The sequence below is a fragment of the Erythrolamprus reginae genome, chromosome Z, assembly GCF_031021105.1.
Source record: "Erythrolamprus reginae isolate rEryReg1 chromosome Z, rEryReg1.hap1, whole genome shotgun sequence".
Lineage (NCBI taxonomy): Eukaryota > Metazoa > Chordata > Lepidosauria > Squamata > Dipsadidae > Erythrolamprus > Erythrolamprus reginae.
The window spans coordinates 71,496,348-71,515,058 of NC_091963.1; the positions used below are offsets into that span (position 1 = coordinate 71,496,348).

At 40.9% G+C, this 18,711-nt stretch overlaps 1 protein-coding gene across 3 annotated transcripts in view; it reads right to left on the reverse strand.

Annotated features, from left to right (window-relative positions):
- The window catches only part of AVL9 (AVL9 cell migration associated), a 204,781-nt gene extending 201,028 nt beyond the window's left edge, over window positions 1-3,753 (reverse strand). For 2 of the 3 annotated variants that reach the window (XM_070726316.1, XM_070726317.1), the window contains exon 1: window positions 3,280-3,750. In XM_070726316.1, coding sequence (XP_070582417.1) covers window positions 3,280-3,393 — 114 coding nt within the window. In that variant the 5' untranslated portion in view covers window positions 3,394-3,750. Of the gene's footprint in view, window positions 1-3,279 lie in introns of all 3 variants that reach the window. The other variant, XR_011556730.1, reaches the window with a different exon arrangement.
- Window positions 3,754-18,711: the final 14,958 nt, after the last annotated feature.

An 18,711-nucleotide genomic window follows, 5' to 3' on the forward strand; every position in this document is an offset into this window, starting at 1 on the left:
GATAGTATTTTTCTGAAACCAAATTGTTTGTTAGAGAGCAAATTATTAGTTTCTAGATGGAGAGTAATTGATTTGTTTATAATTGATTCCATGACTTTGCATGGGACGCAGCATAGTGAAATTGGTCTGTAGTTATCGACAAGAGAGGGGTCTCCTTTTTTGAAGATGGGGATGACCATTGCTTTCGACCATAGCTTAGGAAGTGTTCTGAAGGATTTTTCAAAAATTATGCTTAGTGGTTCAGCTATGGCAGAAGAGAGCTTTTTTAGGAAGTAAGCACATAGACCATCTGGTCTGACTGATAGAGAAGGTTTAAGGTCACATAATGCTTTTTCAACTTGGTCTTCAGTGAAGTCTACTTGGGTTAGGTCGTTGAGGGAATTTGAGGTGCTATTGATGAAATTGGGGGATGAGCCATTGCTGTTAACAAAGACAGAGCCAAAGAAAGAGTTGAGGAGGTTGGCTTTGGATGAATCATCGTGGTATTCTTTGTTGTTGGGTCCTTTGAGAGGTGGGATAGGTCTTGAGTCTTTGAGTTTATTGTTGACAAAGTTGTAGAAAGCTCTATTAGATTTGGTGCGCAGGAGGTTTTCCTCTTGTTTGCTGTAATAGTTAAGGCATTCTGTTTTTATTTGATTGCAAATGCTTTTATATCTGCTTTTGAGGTTGGAAACTTGTCCTTTTTTGTTTTTCCTCCACAGTGATTTTTTTCTTGTTTGTAATTTTCTTACTGAGATGGGGAGGTTATTTTTTTTTGTTAATGGTACATGTTAGAGGTACATGAAGTCTGATCATTTTCATTTCGAGTAGGAATGTGTTGTAGAGGTCATCAGTAGTGTAGCATTCAGAGAATAGAGTTTTCCAGTTTAATGTTAAGAGGTGGGCTTCAATGAGTTCATAGTTCGCTTTTATGAAATTGAATTTTGGTGTTGTATTATTTTGGTGGATCATAGTGTGGCTTAGGTTGAGACTGACGTTTATCATGCTGTGGTTGCTGTTGGAAAATGGTTCTGTTATTTGTAAGCCATATATTGCACTTTTGCTGTTGCACAAGCTGAGATCCAGACAGTTATCAAGTCTGGTATTGTTAGTTACTAGTTGGTCCAGTCCCAGATAGGTGACGGTATTATATATAGTAGAATGGATGGTTTCCATGCTGCATTCATTTAAGGACCAGTTAATGTGTGGTAGGTTGAGGTCTCCGAGGAAGATAATGGGGTATGGGCAGTTGGTTGCCCAGGTTAGTAATGTGAATAATTTGTTAGCATGTTCGATGTCGTAGTCCGGGGCTCTGTAGCAGAGTAAGAAGCGAACTGTGGCATTTAGGGATAAATCACAGACAATAGTTTCAGGTACAGATAAATCCTGTGCAATTTTTTGTAGAATATAGCTACTCTACCTCCTCTGCAGGATTCACGGTCTGAGCGGAAAACATGGTAGTTTTTTGATGTGATAATGGAGTCTGAGTAGGAAGCATTTAGCCATGTTTTGCATATAAAAATTATATAAAAGTTGGAGGTGTCAAGTAGAAGGAGGAATTCAGATATCTTGTTGACTAAACTTCTAGCACTTAATAGTTTACATTTGAGATTGGTCTTATGTTGATTCTGTTGCTTAGAGAGAGCTGTAAAGTAGTGTAAAGCAGTATATAAGTCTAAGTGCTATTGCTATTATGTTCCATTCAACTTCTTTCTAAGAATATTTACAAATTAAGATTGCAATCATAAAGTTACAATCTAGGCCAGTGTTTCCCAACCAGTGTGCCGTGAGACATGGTCAGGTGTGCCGCGAAGAAGGAAGCTCAGCTTCTAGTCTCACAACTTTTTGCTGAGAGTGCGAAGAGCAAAATGTTGTGAGACCGGAAGCCGAGCTTCCTTCTTTGCGCCTTCCAAGTTTTCCGGCAGCTGCAGCGCCCTACCCAGCTGGAGCTTCCCTGGCAGCAGCAGCGGCATTGGGCAGTAGCCATGGGGCGGCGGCAGGGTGGTCAGCTGTGAGGCGGAGCTCTGGAACAGAGGCACCGACGGTGGCAGCTGGACATGCTGCTCTATGCCGTACATGCTGGCATTGCGTGGCTGGCACTTACCTGCTGGCTGGGCCGGGACGGAGGCTCCAGCCCCACGCCCATGCCCAGCGCAACGCCAGCATGTACGGCGTCTAGCAACACGTCCAGCCACCGCTATCGGTGCCTCCATTCCGGAGCTCCGCCTCACAGCTGACGACCCTGCCGCCGCCCCAAGGCTACTGCCCAGTGCCGCTGCTGCGGCATGGTGTACGAGAAAGAGAGAGAGAAAGAAAGAGAGAAATAGCAAGAGAAAGAGATAGCAAGAGAGGGAGAGAGGGGGGAGAGAAAGAAAAGAGAGAGAGAGAAAGAAAGAGAGAGAGAGAAAGAAAGAGAGAAAGAGAGAGAAAGAGAGAGAAAGAGATAGCAAGAGAGGGAGAGAAAGGGGGGAAGGAGGGAGAGAAAGAGAGCAAAAAAGAGAGGAAAGAAGGGAGAAAGAAAGAGGGATGGAGAGAGAGAGGGAAAGAAAGAGGAAGGAATGAAGTGATAGAAAGAGGGAGAGAGAGAGAAATAGAGCGAAAGGGAGGAAGAGAGAGATTTTTTTTGTCGAAACTTTTTTTACACACACACCCCACTCAATGTTCCCCAAGGTTTTGTAAATGTGAATAATGTGCCGCGGCTCAAAAAATGTTGGGAAACACTGATCTAGGCATCTTTTCTCATATGATTGGATTTCCATAGACAAGATGCGAACAGAATATTCTGTAAGAATAGAAGTAGATTAGAAATACTAAGTGTCCTGAAACTTCATGATATTTGAATACTATCTGAATAAGTAATTTATATACTTCTACAGTATATAAATTATATACTGTTATATAATTATAGTTATATAAAGTTGTGTACAGATTTTTTTCCTTGCACATTTAGAGAAATATGCATATGCATATAATATCCCATCATATGCATATAGTATCCCATCATATGCATATAGTATCCCATCATATAATATGCCGACAGGAATACAGAAATAGGAAGGTGAGTTGGGGCTAACGGAAATTTTAGTCTCAGTCGCCGAAAGGCAGTAGCTTTAGAAAGGCTGGGCAATAGAAATAAATGAAAACACATTTATTGTATTAAATATAGAAGATCGGTGACAGGAAAAGTGGGATGCCCGAGCACCAGAAGAGATGTAATACGGAAGGAAGAATGGCTGGAAAGCAGAAACACAAGAGTGACAGGATAAGTCAAGGAAGCCAGTCGAACTGGCAGCCGCTCACCTGGCAGCCCTTCTTGTGATGGAAACCGACCACTACGATGTGTAGTACTGGACCCCTCGGGCAGCTGCCACTTCGAGAAAAGAGATCGCGATTCCCTTTAGTTCTTCGCTCCATCTAGGAGCCCACAGCGGTGTCGCCACTCGGCCGTCCCTGCAGCAGGAAATTGTTTACTGCAGGAGCAGGACTGCTTCCTTTTGCTGAACGCGTGAAACTCAGAAGTTGGAATTTGGCTGTCACTGAGCATGCTCTGGAGCTCGAGCACGCTCAGTAGTTCCTGTGTCGCTTCTCAATTCATCTGGGCTGACCTGGTATCAACAGCGCTCGGGTATATTCGAGGGTGAAAAAACACAACAACTCACAGGCGGGCGGGGAGATCGTCAAAGAAGGGCTCAAACTACAAGGGTTAATTGCAGAGGGAAGGGTTATTTTAGGATACAGACGCTCCAAAATGAATCTTGACTGTCTGCAAAAAGAAGTTGTGACAGGAAGGCGTTTCTTTACCCTATTTCTCCAGGTTGGTTCTCCTGGCAACCATCGATCAGCGCTTTGTTCTTAAAGGAGCAGAAACGCTGGCCATTCTACCCTTAGTAAGACCTTGAGTGATTCAACGGTGTGCATTCGTTCACAACCACAGTGCTATATTATTATATAGTGCCTGCTTATATTTCCAATGTAGGTTAGGTTTCAGTTTAATAATATAATAGAATGAACACCCACAAGCAGCTTAAATAATATATAATCAGGAAAATGGTCTACTCCAATAGATTAAAAATATTTTTACATAAAAACAAGTACACTATTAAGTAATACTACATATTTAAATTTAAGTAAATAAACAACAAAAATTACTTGAAAAAGTGCAGGCTTAGTCTAACTATCTCTTTACAAAATAGTATTTTACCATATTGTATCAGAGCTTCAGAAACCAATTTTAGGACATAGATTGCTATATTCACTCAATATTTATCAATAACATAATATTATTAGCTATTTGTTTATATTTCACTAGTTTTCACAATTTGCAAGCTACAATTTGCAAGTTTTCACAATTTGCAAGTTTTCACAATTTGCAAGTTTGTATGAGATGTATGATTGTTTTTTATATTAACGGTTTTAAATTGTTTTAACCATTGGATTTGTACTGTTTTGTTGTTGTCAGCCGCTCCGAGTCCCCGGAGAGGGGCGACATACAAATCTAATTAATAATAATAATAATAATAATAATAATAATAATAATAATAATAATAATAATAATACCCAGGTGATCCTGGGGTGGATGGCATAGAAATGTAATATTGCTTATTTTAAATAAATGAGAAAAATGCTGCTAGCCTTTAAGAAAACAACTGTGAATAGCATGTAAATACTGAAAAATAGTAAACAAGTTATATATTGGTTAGTCTGAGAAAATCTATGTAGTTGCTAGGAGCTGGCCAAACTAATGTGCTTCCTTATTGTTATGATTTCTTTATTTTTAATAGGCAAGATTTTTTTTATTTTTCACTCCAATCACATATGCAAATTAACATACTATCAATCTTGAAATACATTGCAATAATTATTTCTTTTAACTTTGGTATTCGTGATCCATCCAATGCTGCCTTCAATACATCTGGACAAGAATAATTACTCAAATTTCTTGGGTATTTTTAAAAAAAATATTTTTATTAAATTGCATAGACAAACATGACATACATAACATGCAACACTTAGTGGAGCTACAGTCGCTCCGCTCAAAGTAGAAGTCATCTTAATATTTAAACGGGGAAAAAAGTGAAAAGAAAAGATCTTGTCGTTGTTTAACACCGTCTATAAAATACTGAAAAATATCAATTATAAGGTGATAGATGGAAACACATCTAAAGTATTTAAGAACATATATATATAAAAATTAAATTCTAGCTTAAATTGAACTAAAATAAAAGAAAAAAAGGAGGAAAAAAGAAAAAAAGTAGAAGAAAAAAGGAGTTTTCATTTATATTGTGAATAATCATCATCTACTACAATATAACTACTAAATGCTAGTATATTTAAAATAATATAACAGTAAAGTTATCTCTTTTTCTTTGTATCCCACCAGATATATACTTTTTGCCAAACATCATAGAATTCTGATTCTTCTTGATTATTTAACCTTCTTGTCATCATATTTATTTTTTATTTATTATTAGAGTTGAAAGGGACCTAACAGGTGATCAAGTTCAACCCCCTGCCTGAGCAGGAAATCCTACATCACCCCAGTCAAATGGCAGTCCAATCTCTTCTTGAAAGTGTCCAAAGTTGGGGAGTCCACAACCTCCGCTGGCAGGCCGTTCCACTGGTTGATCGCTCTCACTGTCAGGAAATTCTTTCTTATCTCCAGGTTGAATCTTTCCTTGGTCAGTCCAACCATTGTTCCTCGTCCGGCCCTCTGGTGCTCTGGAAAACAGTGTGTCCCCCTCCTCTCTGTGGCAACCCCTCAAGTACCTGTATACAGCTATCATGTCCCCCCTAGCCCTTCTTTTTACTAGACTATCCATGCCCAGTTCCAGCAACCTTTCCTCGTATGACCTGGTCTCTAGTCCCTTTATCAGTTTAGTTTCTCTTATCTGCACCCTCTCCAGAGTCTCTATATCATTTTTGAAGTGTGGTGACCAGAACTGGATGCAATACTCCAGGTGCGGTCTGACCAGGGCCTTATAGAGTGGTATTATTACCTCTCTGGTCCTGGAGTGTACCCCCTGTTCATGCAGCTTAGGATTGTGTTGGCTTTTTTAGCCACTGCTGCACATTGCTGGCCCATGTTTAGCTGGTTATCCACTAAGACTCCAAGATCCCTTTCACAGTCACTCATGGTGAGTGTGGTTTCGCCTAATTTGTATGCATGTTTTGGGTTTTTTTTGCCTAGGTGCAGGATTTTACTCTTCTCTACATTGAACTTCATTTTGTTCATTTCGGCCCACTGTACAAGTCTGTCTAGATCTTTTTGAATTCTGTGTCTATCCTCCTGCCAGCTTGGTGTCATCTGCGAATTTAATTAATTCCCCCTCTATTCCCTCATCTAGGTCGTTGATAAATATGTTGAAGAGTACTGGGCCGAGGACTGATCCCTGTGGTACCCCGCTGCCTACCTCTTTCCATGTGGATTTAGTCCCGTTGAGTGCTACTCGTTGGGTGCAATTGGTCGGCCAGTTTTCAATCCATCTTGTTGTGTTACTGTCGATTCCACTCTTCTTTACTTTGGAGAGTAGAAGGTTGTGGTCCACCTTGTCGAATGCTTTGCTAAAGTCTAAGTATATTATGTCCACTACTTTCTTCTGGTCAATTGATTTGGTCACAGTGTCGAAAAATGAAATGAGGTTGGTTTGGCATGATTTGTTTCTGACGAATCCGTGTTGGCTGGTGGTTATTACGTTGTTCGATTCAAGGTGGTGGCAGATCTGTTTCTTGATTATCTTTTCCAATATTTTCCCGGGAATAGACGTTAGGCTGATCAGTCTATAGTTTCCTGGGTCTGTTTTTTTGCCTTTTTTGTAAATAGGGACCACGTCGGCTAATTTCCAATCATCTGGTAGGTCTCCTGTGGTCCAGGATTTTTGAAAGATGTGGTACAGAGGTTCAGTGATGACATCGGCTAGCTCCTTTAGGACTCTGTGGTGCAGGCTATTTGGTCCTGGTGATTTGTACTCATTCAGTTCCAATAGGTGGTCTCTTACTGTATTTCTATTAAAGTAGTGTTTTGTTCCAATTTTTATTTCTGCAGCTGTGATACAAGCTCGTTGTTTTGTTGTTTCGTTGTGCATGAAAACAGATGCAAAAAAGGTGTTGAGCAGTTCTGCTTTCTCTTTATTGTCTGTTACTTCTGTGCTGTCTCCTCTTTCATGCTCAGCACATTCTAAAACTTTCTTAAGTATATCTGTTTCTTTTGGGGTCTCAGTTTCTTTCCATTTTTGAGCAAAGGCTATCCTAGCTGCTACTAATATATGGGTTATTAAATAATATATATCTTTTTTGCATATCTTATTTGAAATACCTAATAAAAAGAGTTCTGGTGTTTTCTTGATTTCTTGCTGTGTTATTTCTTTTAACCATTTTTCTATTAGGTCCCGATATTCTTTTGCTTTTGGACATGTCCACCAAGTATGGTACTAAGTACCTATTTCTACTTTACATTTCCAACAATTGGGTGAATTAGTTTGAAACATTTTTGAAATTCTATTTGGCAGCAGATGCCATCTATAGAACATTTTAATTTGATTTTCCTTTAAAAAGTTGACTTCGTTATTTTCCAATTATATGTCCATACCATTTCCCAAGTATTTAAGTCTATCTCTTTGTTTTAATTTCTACACTAACTAATCATATTATCCTTTAATGTCCATTCCATATTTTTACAATTAATTAAAAATTTATATGTTTTTCCAATCAATTTTCTTTGGTTTGTTGTTAATAGTTTGCCTAAGATGTTATTATCCTTTCTAAGTACAGTGGTACCTCGGTTCTCGACCATAATCCGTTCTAGAACTGTGGTTGAGAACCGATTTGGTCGAGAACTGAATTAATTTATCCCATAATGGAAATGTATTTAATTGGTTCCCAGCCCATTGACTTGCTGGGAACCAATTAAATCTACAGTATTTCCTCTATTCCCTATGGGATAAAGATCTCAGGGAACGGGATGAGAGGGAATGGGAGTCGGAACGCCCCTCCTGGCCGCCCTCTTAATAGCCTTCCAGTCTCTACCTTGTAACTTCTCCACGCAGCAGGAAGGGTAGGGCTGGCTACAATACCAGCAGCTTCGTGGGGGCTACTTTCCTCAGCGTTCAGTCGGTTACCTAAAAGCAGCTGCACCAATTTTTTTTCCCCGGCGGTGGTGGCTCCGTCGGCTTCCCTTCGAGGCGCAACAGCAGCGTCAGGAACGTCACGTGAAGGGAAGCCGCCGGAGCCGCCACGGGGAAAAAAAAAGTTGGTGCAACTGCCTGGAGGTAACCAACTGAACCGCGCGACATTCCCGACGCAGTTGCACCAACTTTTTCTTTCCCCGTGGCGGCTCCGGCGGCTTCCCTTCACGTGACGTTCCTGACGCTGCTGTTGCTCCTCGAAGGGAAGCCGACGGAGCCGCCACCTCCGGGGGAAAAAAAATTGATGCAGCTGCTTGTAGGTAACCGACTGAACGCTGAGGAAAGTAGCCCCCACGAAGCTGCCGGTATTGTAGCCAGCCCTACCCTTCCTGCTGCGTAGAGAAGTTACAAGGTAGAGACTGGAAGGCTATTAAGAGGGCGGCCAGGAGGGGCGTTCCGACTCCCATTCCCTCTCACCTCGTCCCTCAGATCTTACATTTCGGATAGAAAACAAAATTTTCTGTTCAGTATCCGAATTTTTGTTCGGATACTGAAGCAAATTTTTGCAGAAAATTTTGTTCGGTATCCGAAATGTACGAGAAAGGAAGCGTTCGAAAACCGAGGTACCACTGTATATATGTTATTTTATCTTTATAGAACCTGGACTTTATTTGCTTGCATTGCCACCAGTCTATTACAATACTTGACTCCAACAAGTCCTGGTTCATTTTTAAATTCTACTGATTATCTACTAAGTCCTTGTATTTCCAGATGTCACCCTCTTGTAATAAATTTGGGTGGCTTATGGCCTCTATAGGAAATATCCAATCTGGCAAAATTAAAAAATAATCTTTCTTTATATCGGTCCACACATCTGTAAGTGCCTTTCTAATTATATGTCTCTTAAAGTAGGAATGTGTTGTATACTTTTTGTACCATACGAAACCGTGCCATCCTAACATTAAATCATGGCCTTCTAGATTTAATAACCTTCTATTTTGTAAAGTAAGCCATTCTTTAATCCAAGTTAAGGATGCGGCTTGATAGTATAACTTCCAATTCGGAAAGGCAAGACCCCCTCTTTCTTTTATATCTTCTATTGCACACTGTTTTATTCTAAGTTTTTTATCTTGCCATATGAATTTTTTTCTTATTCTTGTTAATTCTTTAAAGAATTCTTTTCCAGGATTTATCAGAATTACTTGAAATAAAAATAAAACTTTGGGTAAGATATTCATCTTAATTGTAGAAATTCTACCTAAAAATGATAGTTGCAAATTCTTCCAAATTACTAAATCATTTTTGATTTGCTTTAAGAGCTTATTGTAATTGTTTTCTTTTAATGACATGGATTTTGCTGATATCCAAATACCTAAATATTTTACTTTCTTAGTTATTTTCATGTTTGATTTAGTTTCTAATTGCTTTATCTGGGAATCTGTCATTTTTTTAGTTAACATTTGTGTCTTGTTTTTATTGACCTTCAGCCCAGCTACTTTCCCATATTCTTCTAATAAGTCTATTAACTTTAAAATGGAGACTATTGGGTCTTCTAATATGAAGACAATATCGTCTGCAAAGGTTTATAATTTGTATATTTCTTTTTTAATTTCTAAGCCTTTAATATTTTCTTCTTTTCTTACCTTTATCAGTAAGGTTTCTAGTGTTAAAATAAATAATAGTGGAGAAATAGGACAGCCTTGTCTGACTCCTCTTTGTATCTCAAACTTTTCTGTTTGGTCATTATTGATAATAATTTTGGCTGTTTGAGTAGAATAAATAGCATCGATTATGTTGAAAAATTTGGTTCCAAAGTTCATTTTATTAAGTTGTATTTTCATAAAAGTCCAATCTACATTGTCAAATGCTTTTTTTGCATCTAAGAATATTAAAGCCGTTTGCTTTTCTGGATGCTGTTCATAATATTCTAATGTGTTTATAATTGTCCTCAAATTATTTTTAATCAGTCTATCTGTAAAAAGCCGTTTTGGTCTTCATGTATTATTCCAATCATAATGGTTTTTAATCTATAGGCAAAAATTGAAACAAAGATTTTATAATCCACATTCAATAATGAAATTGGTCTATAGTTTTGAATTTTTTCTTTTTCTGCATCAGGTTTATATTAAGGTTATTAGGGCTTCTGACCATGTTTTACCATCTGAAATTATATTGTTAAAAATCTCTAACATATTTGTTAAAAGTATATTAGTATTTAACTTGTAAAATTCAGCAAGTATGGCATCAGGGCCAGTAGCTTTATTATTTTTTTGGTTTTTAAGTGCTTGCTGTAATTCAATCATAGTGAATGGGGCATTGAGCTTCTATTGTTGTTCTTCTGTTAAAAAAGGTAAGTCAATAGAATTTAAGAAATCAAAGGCCTTATCTTCGTTTATATCTTCTTTGTGGTATAGATTTTTATAAAATTCTAATGCTATCTCCTTTTTCTCAGAAGTTCCGTGTCTGCATATACCTTTACTATCTTCTAATTTTTTTATTATTCTGGTCTCTTTTTGATTCCTTAATTTATATGCTAACCATCGACCTGGTTTGTTAGCATGTTCAAAGTATTCCTGTTTGGCCTGTTTAATTTTTTCTGCCAGTTGTTCTTGTTCTATTAAATTTATTTTATGTTTGATTAATTCCCTTTTCTTTTTATTCTTGACCTCACTCTGACTATTTTGTGCTGGTACTTCTAAAGCTTTTAATTCTGCCTGTAATTTTTGGAGTTGGTTTTTCTTCTCTTTATTCTTTTTTGCAATATAGGATATTGTCAGTCCATGGATATATGCTTTAGTTGTGACCCATAAATTTTGTGGGGAAGTATCTATATTATTATTTAAGTTAAAGAAAATTTCTAATTCTTTTTCTATCCAATCTTTATATTGAGGATCTCTTATAATATTTCTATTCATTCACCAATGCCTCTGTTTTTTGTTTCCCTTCCATATAATTGTTAGTGGATTGTGGTCTGCCCAATTATTTGTTTCAATTTCAATATTTGAAACATAATCAGAAATCTGAGTTGAAATCCCTGCCATGTCTATTCTAGTCCAAATTTTACGTGGGTTTGAATAGAAAGTACAGTGGTACCTCAAGATACGAACCCCTCGTCTTACGAACAACTCGTGATACGAACCCGGGGTTCAGAAAAATTTTGCCTCTTCTTACGAACTTTTTTCGAGTTACGAACCGGCGTTCGGAGACTGCTGGGAAGCCGCGCGGCTGTTTTAAAAGGTGACAGCCGGGCGGCGGGGCTTCCCAGAAGCCTCCCGAACGCCGGTTCGTAACTCGAACAAAGTTCGTAAGAAGAGGCAAAATTTTGCTGAACCCCGGGTTCGGTTTGGGAGGTTGCTGGGAAGCCCCCCAGGTCGGCTGCGACCTTTTAAAACACCCGCGCCGCTTCGCAGCTGTCTCCCGAAGCCGAACGCTAAAGCCGAACTTCCGCGTTCGGCTTCGGGAGACAGCTGCGAAGCGGCGCGGGTGTTTTAAAAGGTCGCAGCTGGCCTGGGGGGCTTGCCAGCACCTCCCCGAACCCGGGTTTGGGGTTCGGGGGGGTGCTGGCAAGCCCCCCAGGCCGGCTGCGACCTTTTAAAACACCCGCGCAGCTTCGCAGCTGTCTCCTGAAGCCGAACGCTAAAGCCGAACTTCCGCGTTCGGCTTCTGGAGACAGCTGCGAAACGGCGCGGGTGTTTTAAAAGGTCGCAGCCGGCCTGGGGGGCTTGCCAGCACCCCCCCGAACCTGGGTTCGGGGTTCAGGGGGGTGCTGGGAAGCCCCCCAGGCCGGCTGTCACCTTTTAAAACAGCCGCGCGGCTTCCCAGCAGTCGCCGAAAGCTGTTTTTTTGCGGGGGGTTTTTTTGGTTGCACGGATTAATTGACTTTACATTGTTTCCTATGGGAAACAATGTTTCGTCTTACGAACCTTTCGTCTTACGAACCTCCTCCTTGCACCAATTAAGTTCGTATCATGAGGTATTACTGTATATTGCTTATTTTTGGATGGCGGTCATGTCATTTCCCCTCACGATATCGCCATGGACACCGACAAACTTGACGCCTTGCAAACATGGCAACCACCAGTTCGAGCCAAAGATGTCTAACGATTTCTCGGTTTTGTCAACTACTACCGAACCTTCATCCCTAACTTCGCCACCTTGACTGCTCCCCTCACTTGCCTTCTACAGAAAAACGTTCCATTTCAATGGGGCACCGAAAAACAACAAGCCTTTCTTAATCTCAAAAAAGCTTTCATACAAGAACCTAAACTCCAATACCCTGATCCCCACCGTCCATTTATCATCAAAGCCGACGCCTCCGACGTTGGAGTAGGAGCTGTACTTCTCCAACAACGCCATGACGGTGGACCTTTATTTTCCTGTGCCTATTATTCTAGAAAATTAAAACCTCCCGAACAGAACTATACCATTTGGGAAAAGGAAGTTTTAGCTACCAACACTGCTTTTGAAACCTGGCGACATGGAAGGAGCCGGTCACCAAGTACAGGTCAAGTACAAGTACAGGTCAAAACTGACCACAAAAACTTGGAATTTCTCCAAACTGCCAGGAAGCTAAGCCAGCGACACATTCGATGGTCCTTCTTCTTTGCCAGATTTGATTTCCACATTACCTACATTTCCAAGTGGGACAATACACAAGCCGACGCAATCTCTCACAAACCTGAATACACCAACAACCACGAATCTGCACTGCTTCGTACCATTCTGCCTCTAGCGTCGATTGCAGCTGCCTACACTGCAGTAGATCTTTGCGAAAGAATTTGGGAAGCGCAATGCCAGGGCCCCTTTGTCACCCAAAGGAAACAAGATCTAGGACCTTATTCTCCATTGACCGTCACGGACGACTTGCTCTGCTACTGTGACCTGCTCTATTTTCCCGCAGGTCCACTCCGAGGTCTCATTCTCAACCAGTGTCACAATAATCCCGCCACCGGGCATTTTGGCTTCTTCAAAACCCTACGCCTCATATCTCGTACCTTTTGGTGGCCCAGACTCCGCCATGATGTTAATACCTAGGTTAACTCGTGTATCCATTGTCGCCAAGCCAAAGCCGCCACCGGACCCCCTCTGGGATTATTGCAACCTTTACCTACACCTTAAAGACCCTGGGGTACCATTTCAATGGACTTCCTCACCTGCTTACCTGTTTCCCATGGATTCACTGCTATATTTGTAGTAGTGGACATGTTAACTAAGATGGCTCATTTCATCCCTTGTTGTCAAATTCCTACAGCCAAAATCACAGCTCACCTATTTATCCAAAATATCTTCCGCCTTCACGGATTACCTGATACCATCGTCTCCGTCCATGGTCCACAATTTACCGCCCAGTTCTGGAAATAACTCATGACCTATCTCCAAGTCAAGATTTCCCTGGCATCTACCTATCACCCCCAAAACGATAGGGGCACTGAAAAAGTTATTGGCATCCTGCAAGAATACCTCCATTGTTTTGTTCACGACAGATAAAACGATTGGTCCAAATATCTCTGTAGCGGAGTTCGCCTTTAATAACTCTGAACATAGCTCTACGCAGACCATACCGTTCTGCGCCACCTACGGGTTCCATCCCCGTTTGTGTCCGCTCACTTCGGCTGATTCGCCGTTTCCACGTGTTGGTGATTTTCTCAATGAATTACATGCTGTTCATCAACTCGTCCAACGTTCCTTAACTCAAGCCAAAGAAGACTACAAACGCTTTGCCGACCGTTCCCGCAGAGACACTCCCCCATTTACTGTTGGCGATCAAGTTTGGCTTTCTACTAAATACCTTTCTTCGGAACCTCGCCACAAGCTGGATCAATGTTTTATTGGGCCTTTCCCTGTTGAAAAGGTCATCAATCCTGTCACATACCGTTTGACTCTACCTTCTTCCATGTGGGTGCATCCCGTTTTTCATCGCACACTATTGCTGCCAGTCTCCCCTGACTCTCCACTTCGAGCCCCACTTCCGGGCTGTGCTGGTCCTGCTCCCTCCCATCCAGATGCTGCCCTTCACATTCCACTACAACGCTTGGACATTACTAGCATCCGAGACTCTCGTTGGCTTAACGATAGTCTCCAATACCAGGTGGAATGGTCCGGAGGTGGGCCTGACTTATTTTGAAATAAATCTTTTAGAGGACTGCATGTTGCTGAAGGATAGACGAAAATTCAAACATAAAATAGTATATAGAAATTTATATAAATGTAGATTTGATTCTGTTTGGGCAGGGGGTTGAACTGGATGACCTACAGGGCCTCTTCTACCTTGAACTTGTTAAACGTTAGTTATTTTAAGATAGTAGGAGAAAATACATGCTGAATAGATATTATTTTGTTAGTTAGAATGGGGCCCAACTAAAAGGGACATTCCTTAATACCAACGCAATAGAGATAAGAAAGTTCTGTGCTTGCAAAATATTTTATAGGCAATAATGGGATGGCATTGATGAACATGTCAGAAATGCTGTTGTCTCTGAGGCGTTATAGAGTAACTGTGTTCGGGGGTCTATGATTATTCGCCTCCTCCACTTGGCTGTGTCTGTTTTGTCCCCAGGTTTCCACTCCCCAGCCATTTGGGCGCTGCCTTTTCTCCTTGGCCCTTTCTCCGAATTGGCTTAAAATCCCTTTCACCCTGGCAGGGGACACTTTGCCACCAGCCAACCAGAGGAGCAAGAATCCATCCCCTTCTTCATTCTTTCCTTTTCATTCCCCTTCACTCTGCCTACCTCTGTGTTTGGAAACAGTCTTTTTAGGAGCAGGAGTTTTATATTTTTATTTGATTAGAAGGCAGAAATTGAACAAATGAGTGCGGTTTCCCTGCCTGGGATAACCTCGCTCCCCACTCTATCTTTCTCTCTCCCCCCTCTCGTGTGTGTGTGTGTGTGTGTGTGTGTGTGTGTATGTATGCGGGATGCTGAGGTGACAATGGTGTGTGCTTGTATGTGGGATGACTGGCGGGGCTGGCTCCTGCAGGATGCAGATATCGTCTGCAAGTGCCAGATGAGCACTCGGAGTGGTCGAAGGGGTGTGTGTGTGTGTGAGAGAGAGAGACCTTGAGCCTTTTGAAAGCTGGCAGTAGCAGTGGGTTCAAGACGCACCTTTGGAGCCTTTCTCACCTTAAATTGCTGCCCACTTTTCTCAATAATGGAGGGTTCCTGGCTACGTTTAGCCTTATCATGCTGTTGCTGGTTCACTGCAATCTTCCGCTACTTGGAGAGGTTTCTGTGCAGAAGATGCCACACGCTTTTTAAGGGGGGGAGGAACATTTCACATGCTCATTATTGGGTATTGGATGTAATTTTGTTTTAGAATCATTGAACCAGAAAAGATTCTATGAAGTAGATACTTTTTTGATAAAGACGGGGAAACTGCACACATTTGTTATTTCAATTTCTGCCTTACATCCCCCCTTTTAAACCCTCAAAATTTAGAAGCACATTGTATAAAGAAATCTAAATATTGTTAAGCAAATCATGCCTAAGTGTTAATTAGCATAATTCCACTAAGGGTGAATGAATTTTACATCAGCAGAAATGCATCTTTATAATAATCCTAAGATCCAAGATGGTGCCGACGAAGGCTGCCTCGGTGAAATGCTCTCAAAAAATTGTCAATGAATTTCATACTCAAGAGACCATCTGCTAAGAATTAAGGAACATTTCTTTAAGGAGCTGCTCTCTGCAACTTCAGCCCCACCTACCTTTACAAACACAGAGGAGATTTTAGCACAGGAGGAAGCCATTTCCTGGCAACCATGGATCACCCAAAACAAACACAGGTGACAGAGATGAAGAGGTAAAAGGGCAGGAATCTAAAATAGACTAAGGAACAAGGGAATTAAAAAAAACCCTGCTCCCTTCAATCTTTCTTACCAATTTACGTTCACTTGCCAACAACATAGATGAAATACTATTTTTAAACAGATGCAAATCTGATTTTCACAACGCATCTGCACTATGAAACCTGGCTAAATGAGGAAATTGATGATAATAGTATGCATATACTAGGGTTCCGGATATTTCGTGCAGATAGGAATGCAGAATTATCAGGAGGGAAAAGGGAGAAGGCTCATGTATATATATCAACAACAGCTTGTCTCAGGACATCACCATTATATAAAACTTCTGTGATGAAAACTTGGAGTCTTTAATTGTTAATTGCAAACCCTTTTATTCTCCTTGAGAGATTCTTTCTTAATATCTGCGGTTTTACATCCCTCCACAAGCAACTGTAAAAAAGGCACTAAGAACTCTAGCTGATCAGATTACGGAGGCTGAAGCCAAATAAAGTTCCCTTGACTTTCGCAGATCCGACATTCGCAAAAAGTCTATACCATGGTTTTTCAAAAAATATTATTAAAAAAAAATACTCCGTGGGGGTTTTTTGCACACCAAGGGTTTTCTGGGGCCGCCCAATGTAAATATTGTGCGTTTTAATTCTCCTCCACCCCCACCCCAGCCATCCTGCTTCTTTAAATAAAAGCTCCGCGTCCGCCATAATGTCCTGATCTCTCCCCTTTAATTCTCAGAGCATTGATACGCTCCACTTGAAGCCGAGCCTTACTGCTGCCTGCCGCCGCTACAGCAAGCACATCAAAGCCCCAGCTTGCCGTCCCATTGCCCCTGCGGGTTCTAGGGGTAAGTAAAACTAGGAATGGAGGGGGGCGGGGGAGGAAGGAAGGAAGGAAGGGAGCATCTCTACTTCGGAGAAATTTGACTTTTCCGGGCAGTCTTGGAACGTATCCTCCATGAAAGTCAAGGGAACACTGTACCCTGATTCACTGGCCATTATTTTGAGAGATTTTACACAAGGCAAACCTAAGAGATGAGCTACCAAAGTACTTTCAACATGTAAATTGTCTCACCAGAGGCAATAATATCTTAGACCATTGCTACACAACAGTAAAAGATGCTTATCGTTCCTTACTAAGAGCAGCTCTGGGCCACTCTGATCATTGCATGGTTCACCTTGTACCTGTTTACAAACAAAGATTTAAAGCCACAAATCCAACAATTAAACCAGTGAGGACTTGGACTGAAGAAGCAAAGTTAAAGCTACAGGCTTACTTTGACTGCACAGACCAGAATATTTTTAAAGACACCTCTGCAGATCTAAATGAACTCACAGATACTGTAATATCATATGTCAGCTTCTGTGAAGACCTATGTATACCAACCAGGAACTTGCAAATATACAGTAACAATAACCCTTGGTTCACAGCCAAACTCAAGCAGTTACGTCATTCCAAAGAGGAAGCCTACAGAAAAGATGATAGAATGCTGTACATCAGGCCAGAAATATATTAACAAGGGATATTAGAGCAGCAAAAAGGAACTACTCTGAAAAGCTAAAGAATCAATTCTCAACAAATGAACCAGCAAACGTGGAAATCTCTCAAAAACATCACCGGTTACAGCAAACCACTTTCCCAAGCTGAAGGAAATCAGCAACTGGTAGATGACTTGAATGTGTTCTACTGCAGGTTTGAAAAGAAACCACAACCACCTATCTGTACAACCTCCATCCCAGACACACCAACACAGCCAAATCTTCTGCAACTGAACTCATCCCATTGGGTTTACAACCCCTAATGATAACAGAAAAGGAAGTGAAAGATCTATTTCACAGACAGAAGCCTGGAAAAGCACCAGGCCCAGACAAGATAACTCCTTCTTGCTTATTTATTTATTAGATTTGTATTACGCCCCTCTCCGTAGACTTAAAAGTCTGTGCTGACCAATTGGCCCCCATCTTCACCCAAATCTTCAACAAATCACTATTGTGTTATGTTCCTTCCTGCTTCAAATGCTGTACTATTATCCCAGTGCCGAATAAGTCCTCCATCAAGGCACTGAATAACTACAAAGGAGCAGAACCAAGCTGAAGTGACACAACGGACTCTCCAATTCTCTGGGGTATCCTGTTGAACCGTGGCTGATTGGGGCCCAATGATGTGGACTGACCTGGCTTGGAGAGTCAGGTGAGAGAGGGGAACATCTGGGGAACCACAGGATATCGCAAAATCCTGCAGGAAGCCAGACCCCTGACCATCAGCCTGCTGGAAGTAATCAGTTACCTATAGCCTCGGTGGTGACCGAAGCTGAGAGGCTCATCAATATTAATGATGCCATCTGGTGAGAGAATTTTTTGGGAATTTAAAATCTGGACTTTGGAGAGAAGAGATATAGTGGAGGTTTCTTAAACTTTGACTTGGTACTGATTTTTGGTGAGGGAAGAAACGTGAAAACACCGGAACTTTGATTTCCAGCTCAGCAGCAGGAAAAACTTGGTGTATTGCCATCTCTCTTGAATGCTGCATTTAAAGTGCCAGAATGATATGTTAACAATGTTTTTGTAAAGAAGCTGATATTTTAAAGAGAAAAGTATTTCTGCTTGCTTTGGCTGGATTTTCAGCATCTTTTATTACTTTATTTTTATATTTTTATGTTTAAGATACTTAAAATACTGTACTTCAAAAGTTTTTTTCATTCTATTTTTTTGAAAACAGGCTTTTTTTATACTGCCATCTAGTGGCATGAAGTTAAAGGAAAAATTACAGGCTGCAGCATGGGAAAGTGACATTTTACTACATTTAATAACAAAGCCAGGT